The sequence below is a fragment of the Physeter macrocephalus genome, chromosome 11, assembly GCF_002837175.3.
Source record: "Physeter macrocephalus isolate SW-GA chromosome 11, ASM283717v5, whole genome shotgun sequence".
NCBI lineage: Eukaryota > Metazoa > Chordata > Mammalia > Artiodactyla > Physeteridae > Physeter > Physeter macrocephalus.
In genome coordinates, this window is record NC_041224.1 from 944,348 (window position 1) to 958,942 (window position 14,595).

Below are 14,595 nucleotides of genomic sequence, written 5' to 3' on the forward strand. Positions count from 1 at the left end.
CCTCTCCCGCTGCGGAGCACAGGCTCCGGACGCGCAGGCTCAGCGGCCATGGCTCACGGGCCCAGCCGCTCCGCGGCACGTGGGATCCTCCCGGACCGGGGCGCGAACCCGGTTCCCCTGCATCGGCGGGTGGACGCGCAACCGCTGCGCCACCAGGGAAGCCCCTAAACTCACTTTTATTGGAAGTACTGCATCTGCATTTAGAGCTTACAAAATTTACAGTTGAAAAAGTAGATTCACATGCTCCAGTTGTTCCAATATAGTTAAAATTCTTCCAATAATTGCACTCTCAGTTTTTAAATTTAAATTAACTAATTAAGAAATTCAGTTCTTCAGTTGCAGTAGCCACAGTTCAAGTGCACGATTGCCCTATGTAGCTAATAGCGGCCATATTACATAGAGCAGCTCTAGACCGCTGTAAGGACTTTTGACTTTTATTCTGAGCTCTGCAGGGTTTTGAGCAAAAGGAGTGACATGATCTCATTGAAGATTACTCTGCTGAGCTGGAGAACAAATTGAGGTGAGGGCAGAAGCAAAGAGACCAGCCAGGAGGCTACTGCAATAACCCAGGTGAGTGAGGAAAGTGTCCAGTACTAGGGCAGTAGCAGTGGAGGTGGAGAAAGGTGGTAGGATTCCAGGACTACCTTGTTAGACCTGACACAATCTGCTTACAGATTAGATGTGGGGTCAGGAACGACACCAAGGTTTGGGGCTTAAAAATGGAACAAGGAATGTCTTTTACAGAGAAGATTTTGTAGGAAGTAGGTTGGGAGTGGGGAAATCAGGGGCTGTTTTGAACATTTTGAGTTTAAAATACCTATGAGATATTTAAGTGGAGACGTCAAGTAGACAGTGGATATTTGAGTCTGGGGTTCAGGAGAGAGAGTTCTGCTGGGGTTATACATTTGGGAATCATTAACACACAGATAATATTTTATTTTATGAAATATTTATTTGTTTAATTTTGGCTGTGTCGGGTCTTGGTTGCGGCACGTGGGATCGTTCGTTGGGGCCCCCCAGCTCTCCAGCTGTGGCCCACAGGCTTAGTTGCCCCGCAGCCTGTGGGATCTTAGTTCCTGACCAGGGATCGAACCCACATCCCCTGCATTGGAAGGCAGATTCTTAACCTCTGCACCACCAAGGAAGTCCCCAACGATGGTATTTTAAAAGGTAAGATTTGAGGACTTCCCTGGTGGTCCAGTGGTTAAGATTCCCCTGCTTCCAATGCAGGGGGCACAGGTTCGATCTCTGGTGAGGGAAGTTCCGCAGTGGGGCCAAAAAAAAAAAAAAAAGTAAGATTGGAGGAGCTCACCAAAGGAGTGAGTGTACAGAAAGAAGAGGTAGTAGCAGAATTTTCAGGAAAATGCTATTTTCAAAATGCATTTCAAAATGCAAGTTTTGAGATCAGGCCCCAAAGAGATCAACAAGGATTGGTGGAATAGTATATTCCTCCAATTAAAAGCAGTGTTAGGCTCAATGATGCAAAGGTAGTGTAATCACTACCAACCAGGTATAGCAAATCCTTTTGCTGTGCTGAAGCAAAAATACAGAGCCAGAAGGTATGAAAAGATGTATTCGGTGAGGAAGGGCTTTCAGGCTGGCCGGGTGGCTAGTCAGAGCTGGGAATGCGAGGGTGCTAAGGACAGCTTTGGAGTTAAAAAGTGACAGCTGCAGTTAGTTTCCTACACGTACACAAAACTAACCAACCTGTCTTGCCATAGAGCATATGTCATAATGCTGGTACAACAGGCATCTCGTTTCGCAGATGAAGAGAAGCATTGCCTTGGACCACAAAGCCACTTAGCCGCAGAGCCTCGCCCTCGCGTAGATTACCAGGGAGGTGCCCTTCCCCCGAGGGCACTTGAGCTCTAAAGTGGGACAGGCTCGGAGGCAGGGGGGGCTGACAAGGCGAGTTCAGAAATAGCAATCGTGATGGGCGTGTGAGTTCTGCGCAGAATTCTGACAAAGGGGAGGGCTTTGGCCTGAAGACGAGGCATACAGTCATTTAAGTATAGTGGAAGAATTAAGGCTAGTGGAAGCTCAAGGACAAAAAGCACTGAGATTCCTGAGTTGGCGCTGTGAACGATCCTTCCTTGCCGCATCCTCCCTAAGTCGGGCAGTGAGGAGCCTGAAGAACCGAGGAGTGGGTGGGCGGTGGCGAGGAAGGGCCGACTGACACGGCCCCTTTTAGGTCCTGATGCTGGGAGCAGCGCCCGCACTCCTGTTTTCCTTTCACCGCGTCACTCTGCCCGGGAGTGGCTACCTCTCGGGCAAAACTATGGCCTGGTTAAACGGGAAGGTGCAGGAAAGCCAGTCTACCGGCACCCCGGGCACACTCGCCAACGGCCAGCACCCCTTTGACTCCCGGCGCCGAGCCGGAAGAGTCAGACCGGAAGACACCGCGGGGCTGGGCTCGTGGGCCGCTGGAGAGGGGGCGGTGTCAGGGCACACGAACCAATCACGGCAGACGTATCCACGTGGCTAGCACTGGCCAATAGGCGGCCTCGGCGGCCGCGGCGGGGAAATTCAAATGTGTTTGCGGAGAGGGGCTGGGATTCCATCTTTTGTTCTCAACTCAGCTTTGCGGCGGAGAGTCCTACCTTGCCGGCGCACGGAGGGACGGCGGCGGCCGGTGTGTGGGCTCTTTGGCCTCGCCGCGTGGGCCGGTGAGCGGTGGGGACGAGGCGGGGAGGGCTCACAGCCTGGCGGAAGGCGTAGGGTGCGGCTCAACGGGCTGGAGGGGGAGGGGCGGGCTCTCTGCCCCTTCAATCCTCCCGGTGGTGCCGGAGATTTTTTTTGTTGAGAACCCGGGAAACGAGAGGTAGGTGTGGACTTGCCTGGAGAGAGGGCCTGGCAGGGCATCTGGGGAGACTCCCTCTCTTGTCTGGTGTTTTAGAACAGGGAGAGGAGATGGAGGCCGCGATTCTGACAGTTACCTTTGGAACCTGGCTTCAAGGGGTGATACCTAGCTGCCCGCTTTATCCCCCTTTCGCTTTGTTACGGTAGAGGTCTGGGCGCCATTGATATCAGTGATCCTGGGTTACTGGATTGATGGGTTTGAGAATCACAAAGATGAGATTGACAGGAAGAAAGACTGCGGACACTTTGTGGACTAAACACCAACACCATGTAGATGAGCAGGTGCTCAGTACTGTACTAATACAGTAGATTCTTGGTATTAGAATGATTAAGGTAGCACATCATGTTTCTGCCAGATATGCACAAGAACAAGCTGCTGATACCCCATTTATCAATAAAGGGCAGTGATGTTGTATGTATCATGCTTTGAAAGCACTTGCAATGTGCAGGTTTACTGACATAAAGCAGATGAATAAAGGAATGGTTATTCTCACTACCAAAAGGATTTTTTTATGCCTATATGTCACTACCAGAATCCAAGCAAACATACCATCACATTTTTTTAAACGACTGAGTTTGCAGATGGCCCAGAGAAAATAATTCTGGAAAAAGTGAAAGGAAGGCAGAGAAGAAAAATGGAAAGTTTGAAAGGGGGCAGCAACTTCTGTGTTGTGCAATGGCTTCATTGATGTTCTGGTGGAAAGAAGAGGTGGACTTACCTGTTGGAATCCTTGCTGGCCAGATTACAAAGACATGCTGTTGTTTTTGTGCACATAGCTTCACAAATATCACGCTGATAATATCTGTGTTGAGATATTCATATAATTAACGCTTTAGTCTCCTGGGTTCTAAAAGGCTAGTTGCGACATTTTTTTCTTTAATGCTAGTAAAAATAGGAATTCTGAATAGTTCGATTTTTTTTTTCCTTAGAAATGGACGCTGAGGATTTAAGTGGCAGAGAATTGACAATTGATTCCATAATGAACAAAGTGAGAGATATTAAAAATAAATTTAAAAACGAAGACCTTACTGATGAGCTAAGCTTGAATAAAGTCTCTGCTGATACTACAGGTGAGTTCCCTTGTTTTGAATACCTCTGAGATAAAGGAAGGAAATGTTAACCACTGGGTGTTCACATGGTGTACTTTTCTCAGTAATTGATGCTTACCAATTAGAGCACAAACATTTTATGTTTTAACCCTTTTGTGTGGAAATATTCCCACAATTTTCCACTTTCTTAAAAAAGGACATTTAACATCACATATTACAGTGTGCTCAGAGGTAATTTTCATAACTCTTCCATTATTGGCAGCTGTCATTTCTGCTGATATGCCTGCCATCAATAGGTATGCCATTTTTTTTCCATTCCTTTTTTTGCTGCAAACTGAGAAAACCTCACCAATCTCAATAAAATGATGTACAGATTTAAGGTTAAACACTCAGTATTTGATTTGAAGAATCTTCCTGTTACTCTCCTGGCCTTTCTTTCCCATTCTCCCTTGTTCACAGCAGCTTCCTTGCTATGCCTCTTGTGTGCTGGACCAGCTCCTATCCCAGTGCCTTTGTTCTTGCTCTCTGCCTGGAACACCACTCCCCAGCTATCTGCCCACTCTTACCTCCTTCAAGTCTTTGTTCAAATGTCATCTCATCGAGGCCTTCCCTAACCCACCTATTTAAAATAGCAACCTGTGGGGTTGGGTGTGTGTCCCCTATTTTCTTTCCCTGTAGTATTTTTCTCTATAGCACTAATCACCTTACATCTCATTTACTCATGTGTTTATTGTCTCTCTCCTCCACTAGAAAGTGAGCTCCCTGAGGGTGTGGCTTTTATCTGTGTGTTGTGTCTGCAGAACTAAGAATGGTGCCTAGCAAGTAGTAGGTACTTAAATGTTTATTGAATGATGAATGCGTGAAAGTGCCCAAAGTTTAATGCCCTAGTTTTATGAAAAGTATTAGCTCAGAAGCCAAATTCTTTACTATATTTTAGATCGTTGAGTTTTTTTGAAAAGTGACCTTTGGATAAGTTTGTTGTATCTGTACTAACCATTAAGTGGATGAGGGATTGAAAGCAAATGGAAAAACCTATAACTAGTCATGATGGCAGGTCATATTGACTTGAAACAACTTAGAAACTGATCATTTAGGTGTTAAGCAAATTCTTAATATGGTGATATTCTATCACCACACTTTGTGTATTTAAACAGTGGTAACAAAGCTTGTACGCCAAGGTAGATAAGTCCTTATTTAAAATCTTTAGCTTGCTCAAAACTGTGAATACTTAACATATATTGATAATTGGGATGTAAGACATGATACTGAGGAAGATTAAAACCATGGTTTCTAGATGAGAAGAACTTAGTATCTACTGTGCTACATTGTAATATATGTTTGACATCGAATGAATACTAACACAATAAGACAGGATCTTTAAGGTTTTAATAGAGGGAGAATGGGGTATGAGAAATACATCTGCAAAGACCGTTTTTTAGACACCTTGAAGGCTAACTTGTTAGGAAGGCGATGGGAGGTAAAACTGAAAATGAAGTTAAGATCAGACCAGATTAAATTTAAGGGTAAAAACAAAGTTATGAATCTGTTTTTTGTTTTTTGGGGTTTTTTTTAGTAAAAAGCAGAAACAGTAATTTTGTTTGTAAAAGCAAATATTTAACCCTTGTTGAAGGTAACTGAAACTAATAGAAGGAATGATAGTTTCTCTGAGAAATCTAAATTTAATCATGTTTAATAATGACTAAAATATCCTGAACAGGACAACTAGTAACACTAAAGAAGGTTAAAAATAAATTAACAACATGAAAATTTTGGAGAAATGTGGGTAAATTGGAGGGAGAAGAAAACGACCATACCAGTTGCTTATCTTTTATAAACTGGTTTTGTTTTGATCGGTTTAAAACTAAGTTTGAGGAATATGGATATAATGTTGGGTCAATAAGGTTGTAAAGGTTATGTTAGGACTAGGGCAGTAAGTTTCTAAATTTTTAATGAATAAGCATGAAGAATTTTCCAAGAAAGTTGGTACTGGTGGTGGTGAGAGAGGCTTAGGTTTTCTTTGCATCGTTAGGATGGTAAGATAAAATTATGCTACTGCAGCATACAATATTCTTAGACTGCATATGGTTTTCTAAAGCTCCTCATAAACATTTATTTCCAAGGTTTTTTTCCCTTCAAAATATATAGCTTTTTGTAGTACAATATAACATCATAAAAATATATATACAGTAAATAAGTTTGCTTATATTTACATGAGTTGTTAAAGTTTTAAAAAAGTATTTTAGGGAGTTTGTGTATGTTCATACTGAGAGTATCAGTAATTGAAAGAAAAGTGTAACTGTAACTTGAAAGAAACTGTAACTTGAAAGAAAAGTGCAATTTGGCATTTCTTTTATGTCTTTCCTCTGCTGTGGTATATTTTGTCCCCTCTTCAGATAACTCGGGAACTGTTAACCAAATTATGATGATGGCAAACAACCCAGAGGACTGGTTGAATCTGTTGCTCAAACTAGAGAAAAACAGTGTCCCTTTAAATGATGCCCTGTTAAATAAATTGATTGGTCGTTACAATCAAGCAATTGAAGCACTTCCTCCAGATAAATATGGCCAAAATGAGAGTTTTGCTAGAATTCAAGTGAGATTTGCTGAATTAAAAGCGTAAGTATTAACCATTTTAACTGCATTTAGCTAACTACGTTACATAACACATAACTACATCACCAAAAGGTAAAATGAAAACATGTTGTCAGAATTACTTGTAAGAAATGTAAGATTTTTTGACGAAATCCTTTTGTTTATAATGAACGAGTGAGTAATGTAGACCTTCTTTACTATGTACATATTTCCACAAAGTTACATACTCTAGACTCTGCCTAAAAAGATTAAAAAAATTAACTTATTTAATTTTACGTACAGAAAAAAGAACAATATCCTGTGTCTTTTGGAAAATAGAATGAGGAGTTATCAAACTTAGGCAAATGTGTCCTTTTTCTTAAAACTTGACTCTGAAATCTTTATTTCAGTATTCAAGAGCCAGATGACGCACACGACTACTTTCAGATGGCCAGAGCGAACTGCAAGAAATTTGCTTTCGTGCATATATCTTTTGCACAATTTGAACTATCACAAGGTAATCTGAAAACGTCAAGTCCGAATTTTAAGTAGAAGATAACTTCCTATTGTAACTTACATTCGAATATTAAGTCATGTGTTTGAAATAGAAGTATGAGGCGAAACGTCAGATGGGAATATGGGGGAAGAATGCTACCTAAGTGTAAACGTGGAGAATATTTGTCATACAGGCCCTTCCTCTTGTGAGGAGTAACCCAGGAAAATAAGCATGAACCTCACGTGTGTGCTATTAGATTCAGGAAACATCTAAAGGAAAGTGGCTTCCTTACTGAGTATTTCTGGGATGAGGATATAAGATATTTAAACCAGAGCTTAGATAAGTTTATCATGTGCGATGGTGTCATAGCACCAAAATAGATATCAGAATATAATTGTAGCATTGATTGGTAGTTCAATTAGAAAAAAGTAAACTGCTGTAGAAGCTTTTATTTCTTACTCACTTGGTTCTACCTAGTCTGGACATTTTAGATAGAACAAGGGCAGTCTCTCCCTCAGGCGTTTTTAGCCTGGCCATTAGCCTTTACTCTTCATTTTCTGGGGCCTTCGGGTCTATCCTGCCGGCCCTCTGGCCACGTTTTCCTGTGTTTCCATTTGCCTTGTTGCCGCTCCAACCCTGGGCCCACCAATCATACACAGATCATCACCATTTTGCGTGTGTGTGGCTCAGCCAGAATCCTTGTAGTCGTGTCCGAAGCAGGGCTAACTCCCTGGAGAGTAGTCGCCGGGACCGAGGTGGGAGAAAAGCACTGTATAAACTCAGATCCTGAACTTATACTTATTCAGATGATTTCTGAGTCCTAGTTATCTGAATCATCTTCTCTGATCTGTCCTGTGCACTCTCAGGTGACTTAAAAAAGAAACATCCCTTTCCTGCCTAGGAGAATTGACTCGTTGCTTGTTAGAGTTTTGGCCAGGTCTTTAAGATCATCTATCTCTCCTTCATTCATTCTACTTTTTTAAATTTTTGAGGTGTTATGGCCTATCAACAACAACTATAAACTTATATCTTTAGAATACAAATTTTGAAAATCTCAAATTATATTATCTGTAAATAAGAAATAAACCTCATTGGTACCACTGGGATGTAGTAGTAACCTCAAGGTCCAAGTTGTGATTATTTTGAACAAGGTTGATGAATAGGCTTTCAGGAAAAATGCAAAATCCCCGAAGTCCTATGTGCTTTTGGTGTGTATGTGTATTTTTGTAGGGGTGGAGGACATTCCATAGTTTTTATCAGATTCTCAAAGGAGTCTATGACCTTAGTAAGCTCCCTAATTACTAGTTCCTCTCTAAGCCTTTCTTTCTTCTTTTGCTATCCTGAAATGCTCAATACATGAAATATCAGTACTCTGAATAAATGTAGTCTTAATCTCTATCAAATATGTTTATGTTCTTAAAATTTGTAAACTGTGAGAAGCTAGAGGCTGACTCTTAACCATTTTTATACCCAAGTGCCAAGTGCATAGTATAGCCTAGTGGCTCCCATAAATGCTAACACATGTCATAACATACATGATGTATACATTTAATATTTATAAATGAAATTCTAAACTAAATGTATTGGGTAAGTTTGCAGTTGAAAGAAAATTTGTTTGCTAATTTATCTGTAGTCAAAAGGTGATTTTGGTAGTTTCTCAGTTATTTTGCATTTTGGGGGTGGTGTCGCTAAGTCTGGGTAGCTAAAGATTAATCTTTATTGTTACATTTTTTTCACATGAATCCTTTTGATGGAAATTCCCTTTAGCAAAAGATGTCAACCTTAATGACTAAATGTTATTATAAATGATAATTATTATGCTGCATTGTAACAGATTGATGCTCTTGAGACTGTTGCAACATCTAAGGCTTAGTTTTCCCTTTTACTAAATTCTCTCAAGTTTCTGTTTGAGTTGTCTTTTGCTGCCCCCATTTTGTAACTGCTTTGCTAACATTTCTTTTACTTGTGAAAATGGACCCTGGCAATAAACCAATACATAATTACATCAGTTACATCTTACACAAGTAAACTGTTTGACATGACTTGTTATCAGAAGTGAGAAATTGCTTATTTCCTTATGAATAACGTGCGTGAGCCTTGGAGTAAACATTTTTGCCTAAGACTTTTAAATTTTTTTCCTAGGTCCTGATGAATACACCTCTGGGGAGTAAAGGTTGCTGCATTAAAATGACGAGTATTTTTTACTTTGTTAGGTAATTTCAAAAAAAGTAAGCAACTTCTTCATAAAGCTGTGGAATGTGGAGCAGTACCACTAGAAATGCTGGAAATTGCCATTCGGAATTTAAACCTTCAAAAAAAGCAGCTGCTTTCAGAGGAAGAAAAGAGTTTATCAGGTAAATATGTTAGTGTGTGCTAATACTTTTCTGTGGTGTTTTGTCTTGCAAAAAAGGATTCAGGATAATATTTTATAGAAAAATATCATTTATTTAGAATGATCCAAATCTAAGATTATGGGCTTCCCTGGTGGCGCAGTGGTTGGGAGTCCGCCTGCCGATGCAGGGGACGTGGGTTCGTGCCCCGGTCCGGGAAGGTCCCACATGCCGCGGAGCTGCTGGGCCCATGAGCCATGGCCGCTGAGCCTGCGCGTCCGGAGCCTGTGCTCCGCGATGGGAGAGGCCACAGCAGTGAGAGGCCCGCGCCCGCGTACCGCAAAAAAAAAAAAAAAAAAAAATCTAAGATTAAGTTTTAGATGTAAAGGAGGTAAGACTTTTAGAAGTAACGAAGTCATTACTTTCTTGTTGGAATTTTTTTTTCCCTAATCAAACTCTAATTGGTAACACATTGAAAACAGCTTGATCTAAAACAATAAGGTCCCACTGTATAGTACAGGGAACTGTATTCAATATCCTGTAATAAACAATAATGGAAAAGAATATATATATATAAATTACTTTGCTGTATACCAGAAACTATTACAGCATTGTAAATCAACTATACTTCAGTTAAAAACAAACAAACAGAACAACTTGATCTAGGCAAGAAATGACTTTTTGCTTTTAGAAATAAGGAATGTGTCTTTACTCTGAGTAAGCAGTTATATAATTATGGAATAGTTTTGAAGTATAGTTAGAGAATTATCTTCATAACATCTTCATGTCTGCATATCTTATTTGGGGACAAATATTTACTATGAATTGACTTTGAAAACATTCTTATTTATGAGATTACTTTTTTGTGTATTTCTTATGTCTTTATAAATTTAATTACAATTTCAAATGTTTACAGCATCTACAGTATCAAATGTGCAAGAACCATTCCCCAGTACACTTGGACATTTACCGAATAGGAACATCAGTTGTGATTCCAGAGCACAGACTAAAGCCAGGTTTTTGTATGGGTAAGGAAACTGAGTCCATTTTTTAAATGCTCGTCTTACATTTATATTATTTATACATCTGCATATATATTTTCATGTGACAATAACAATGTTTAACAGTTGATGAAAATGCATGTGTCAATATTATTCTTTTAAAAATCGGGATTATTTTCTTTGTTTAGAGAGAACGTACCCCCTCAAGATGCAGAGATAGGCCATCGAAATCCTTTGAAACAAACAAACAAAGCTAAACGAGTAAGTTATTTTTAACTCTGATTAAAATGGTAGTGGTGAGGTCTATACTTACTTCCTGGTTAGTTACTTAATCTTTCAAAACATCTTTAGTCATGCCCATTCGGAAGAGTCCCAGTTAACCTGCTAAGTAGCCCGGATTACCATGAGAAGACAGATGCTTCAGCTGCGCCACCTTTTACTAAAAGGTATGTATGTTTGAGTTTTAATTTTTTAATTTGGTTTCAAAACTTGAAGATTGATGGCAGAATGATCTTAAAGTCTTTTACTATGTGAAAGTAATTATGATTACATTTTTATTTAGTATGAGGAATGAGTGGGAGATATGACTTTATTTTGCTTTTGCCCTCATGAAAAATATTCATTAAAGGAACTATTAAAAAATTAGGAAACACAGAGGAAAAAAGATTAAGTCAACACGAAGCTTAAAAGACTATGCAAACAGCCCTGGGGTGAAAACTCCTGATGTTTGAACATTTCTCCCTTATGGTAGCCTCTCTGGTAAGACTCTTTTTAGTGGGTATGGAAGTCTCCATAGGGGTGAAGGGAGGTCTGGGAACAATTTCTTTTGCATCTAGTTTAAGGAAAGGGGCAGCTGTCAGTGGGAGAGATGATTAATTCACTCACTTGCTTCTTTTTTTTTACATGTGCACCTCACTTTACAGTCAGCATAGCCCTTATTCTTTTTTTTGTTTGTTTGTTTTAAAAATTTATTTATTTTGGCTGCGCTGGGTCTTCAATGCGGCATGCAGGCTTCTCTAGTTGCAGCACATGGGCTCAGTAGTTGTGGCATGCAGGCTTAGTTACAGTATGTGGGATCTTAGTTCCCTGACCAGGGATTGAACCCCTGCATTGGGAGGGAGTCTTAACCGCTGGCCCACCAGGGACGTCCCCACTCATTTGCTTCTGAGCCTAGGGCTTCAAGAAGTGGGGCAGGGTAAGTAGAGATGAAGTATTGTTCACCACCTCCAATGTGTTCTCCTTCCTTCAACTTGAAAACTGAGAATCTCGTATTCCAGCTTAACTAAGGGACCTCATTTTTCTACTCTATTTTTAACTATAGCCACTATTCATTACATTATTTCTAATGGAAAAGGCTCCTTGGATTTTAGAAAATCATTTTGCAAGTAAACTTTAGAAATATAACCGTTTGTTTTTAGCTGGTGTCTTCTATACTTAAATTCTTATTATACTTAGGGCTTGACTGAACATTGATATTAAAGAGCATTTTGGATGTCAAGGTTAAGCTCCAAAATCTTATGACTATTTTCTTGTCATCTCCATTTCAAGTGCTAGATTAGGAAAAAAGGAGACTTTCTCCCACTCAAAAAAATAAGAACAAAAACAAACCAGCCATTTTCTTGGTGCTTGTTTTGATAGATTGTGAGCTAGGCACTCTCCCATAGGAGAGCCTACACCCTAGTTCTTATCCTTAAGCTATTTGCAACCTGAAGTGTAGTTTGATCTACATACTGCTGTTCCCTTATCCTTTTCCCACAGTCATACCTTGACTCCAGCTGTTACTTATTACATAACAGGGTAGGCAATCACCTACTTACTGCTCATCTCTCTCACTTTTATCACTGCCCAGCACTTTAGTCACGTTTATACTGGAATCTTGTTATTTTTAAAAGTATCTTTCCAGGGGACTTCCCTGGTGGCGCAGTGGTTGAGAGTCCGCCTGCCGATGCAGGGGACACGGGTTTGAGCCCTGGTCCGGGAAGATCCCACATGCCACGGAGCAACTAAGCCCGTGTGCCACAACTACTGAGCCTGTGTGCCACAACTGCTGAAGCCTGCATGCCTAGAGCCCGTGCTCCGCAACAAAGAGAAGCCACCGCAATGAGAAGCCCGTGCACCACAACGAAGAGCAGCCCCCGCTCGCTGCAACTAGAGAAAGTCTGCACGCAGCAACGAAGACCCAACACAGCCAAAAATAAATACATACATACATATATTTATTTTAAAAAATCTTTCCAAGTGATTTTTCCAATTAAAAGGTGTACATATTGTTAAAAAGCCAACTTTAAAATTGAAAAAATAGTACGTTGAAATGATTGATTTCAGGTTAAACATTACAGTTGTTTTGTTTCATGGGTAACAGACAGATCCCTGGATCAGAATGCCGAGATACGGTCGTTTCTGGATCTAAATCAAGTGGAAATGATTCCAGTGACTTGAGACATTTAACGGTATGTCCATTTTTAAATCTTGCCATGAAGCAAGGGTTCCTGACCCAGGGTCCATGGAGCTTTTTCCGGGAAAGGAGTCCGTGATTTATGTATCTCCAGCAGTGTTCCTGAAGCCCCAAGAGATGTCGGACCACTGATGGGAAGTGGCACATAAGTCCTAAACTGTTTCTCCTCAGTTGAGGTGGTAGGGCAATAATCAGTGGTCTCCTGGGGTAACTCTGAAGTAGCAGTTATTATATAGTGTTTTAGCACGTTAGTTGGCCTGGATTTGGGAATAGCGGGGCGAGCCATGCCCCCCAGCTTTTGTTTCTTGGTGTGTTTAATCATATGATCTGGCAGGGCATCTTAGACAAAAATGAGGGAGTGGCTTTGTGATGGGGCAGAGGTGAGGGCTTAGATAATCCTGGCCTCCTGATATGGCAGATGTGTGAACTTCAAAGACAGGAAACAGCTTTAATCCCTGGTGCACTGATTTTTAGGGGTTATACTATTCTTACTGTAGTTGAGTTAAACCCCTGGCATCACAATGTAGGTCTTTTTGACTTTCGATTCCTTGTAATTCTTCTCTTTCTTTCATGGTCTTTGCTTTTAAATAATGAGTTTAACTAGTTTACAGCTATCTTAGAGAACAGTGCATAGTTGTGTCAAAAGTTTATTTTCTGGATTTAGAATAATACTGTCTTAGACTTATACAAATCTTAATTTTGACCAGTGCTGTTATTTTTGGTGATAAAATATGATCACAGTAACAAAATAATGAAGTGTGTTTTATGTTAGATTCAAATTTTCCAACCTCTCTTTTTAAGTGACTGTGTTTTATCATTTGATTAATATGTCTATTGAAAGTAAATTGGCCAGTTTTATGGTTATGGCCATTCCCATTGCTCTAGTCAGTAATTCAAGAAGTTATCTTTGCTGGCAGTTTGTGAGTCCACATGTAAGTATAATAGATAATTTTCCTAGCAGTCTTTTCATATAGGTGAGACTTTAGTTTACTGAACACTAAGACAGATTAGTACTACTTCCATTTATGAAACTTTATTTTATATCAAATCAGATCAAATCTTATTCTTTTTATGTAGTCTGTTAAAAATATTCGTTCCAAGGAACCTCTGATGTCAGATGAGAAGAGTTCTGAACTTATTACTGATTCAGTAACCCTGAAGAATAAAAGTGAATCAAGTCTTCTAACAAAATTAGAAGGTAAGAGTGACAAAACAGACTACTTCTTTAATTAAGAGAATCACTTTGTACTTCTGAAAGTTGACCAGCCACCTAACAATTGCCATGTTAAGACTATGTCCCTTTATCTTGTATTTCAGTTAAATTTTATAGATTATATGAAAAGTATTAAATTCTGTAGCAAAGAAAGTTTATTTGCCTAAAAGGTGCATTAAAGGAAGATTGGAGGGAAAATACAGTGGCACGGAGTTATTGTTCTCAGCTGGCTTGATAAATCCTTTCAGGAAAGGACACAGAAGCTGTATTTATATGATAATTCTCCCTTTCCTCTTTTGTCAAACATTTGCTTTTCCAATATATGAGTACTATGGTGAATGTTCTAAGGATATATACATGAATGAGACAGGGTCCCGAGGAGATTGCCGACCAGTGTGGGAGATCTGCCGATAAATATAATGCTGGGTAGAATATAGAGTATCATGAGAACCACATCAATAAAATGCTATGGGGCTTCCCTGGTGGCGCAGTGGTTGAGAGTCCGCCTGCCGATGCGGGGGACACGGGTTCGTGCCCCGGTCCGGGAGGATCCCACATGCCGCGGAGCGGCTGGGCCCGTGAGCCGTGGCCGCTGAGCCTGCACGTCCGGAGCCTGTGCT

At 40.4% G+C, this 14,595-nt stretch overlaps 1 protein-coding gene across 8 annotated transcripts in view; it reads left to right on the forward strand.

Annotated features, from left to right (window-relative positions):
- Positions 1-14,595, forward strand: part of TTK (TTK protein kinase) — a 92,513-nt gene that overhangs the window by 40,409 nt on the left and 37,509 nt on the right. For 5 of the 8 annotated variants that reach the window (XR_008618444.1, XM_055087674.1, XM_055087675.1 and 2 more), the window contains 10 exons: positions 445-570; positions 3,790-3,930; positions 6,303-6,525; positions 6,891-6,997; positions 9,190-9,330; positions 10,223-10,334; positions 10,496-10,568; positions 10,659-10,753; positions 12,670-12,757; positions 13,840-13,960. Coding sequence is in view for 7 of the 8 variants with exons in the window: in XM_055087674.1 (XP_054943649.1) it covers positions 3,792-3,930; positions 6,303-6,525; positions 6,891-6,997; positions 9,190-9,330; positions 10,223-10,334; positions 10,496-10,568; positions 10,659-10,753; positions 12,670-12,757; positions 13,840-13,960 (1,099 nt within the window). In the remaining variant the exon portion in view is untranslated. Of the gene's footprint in view, positions 1-444; positions 571-2,537; positions 2,667-3,789; positions 3,931-6,302; positions 6,526-6,890; positions 6,998-9,189; positions 9,331-10,222; positions 10,335-10,495; positions 10,569-10,658; positions 10,754-12,669; positions 12,758-13,839; positions 13,961-14,595 lie in introns of those variants that run through there. The other 3 variants (XM_055087676.1, XM_007104878.4, XM_007104881.4) reach the window with 3 other exon arrangements.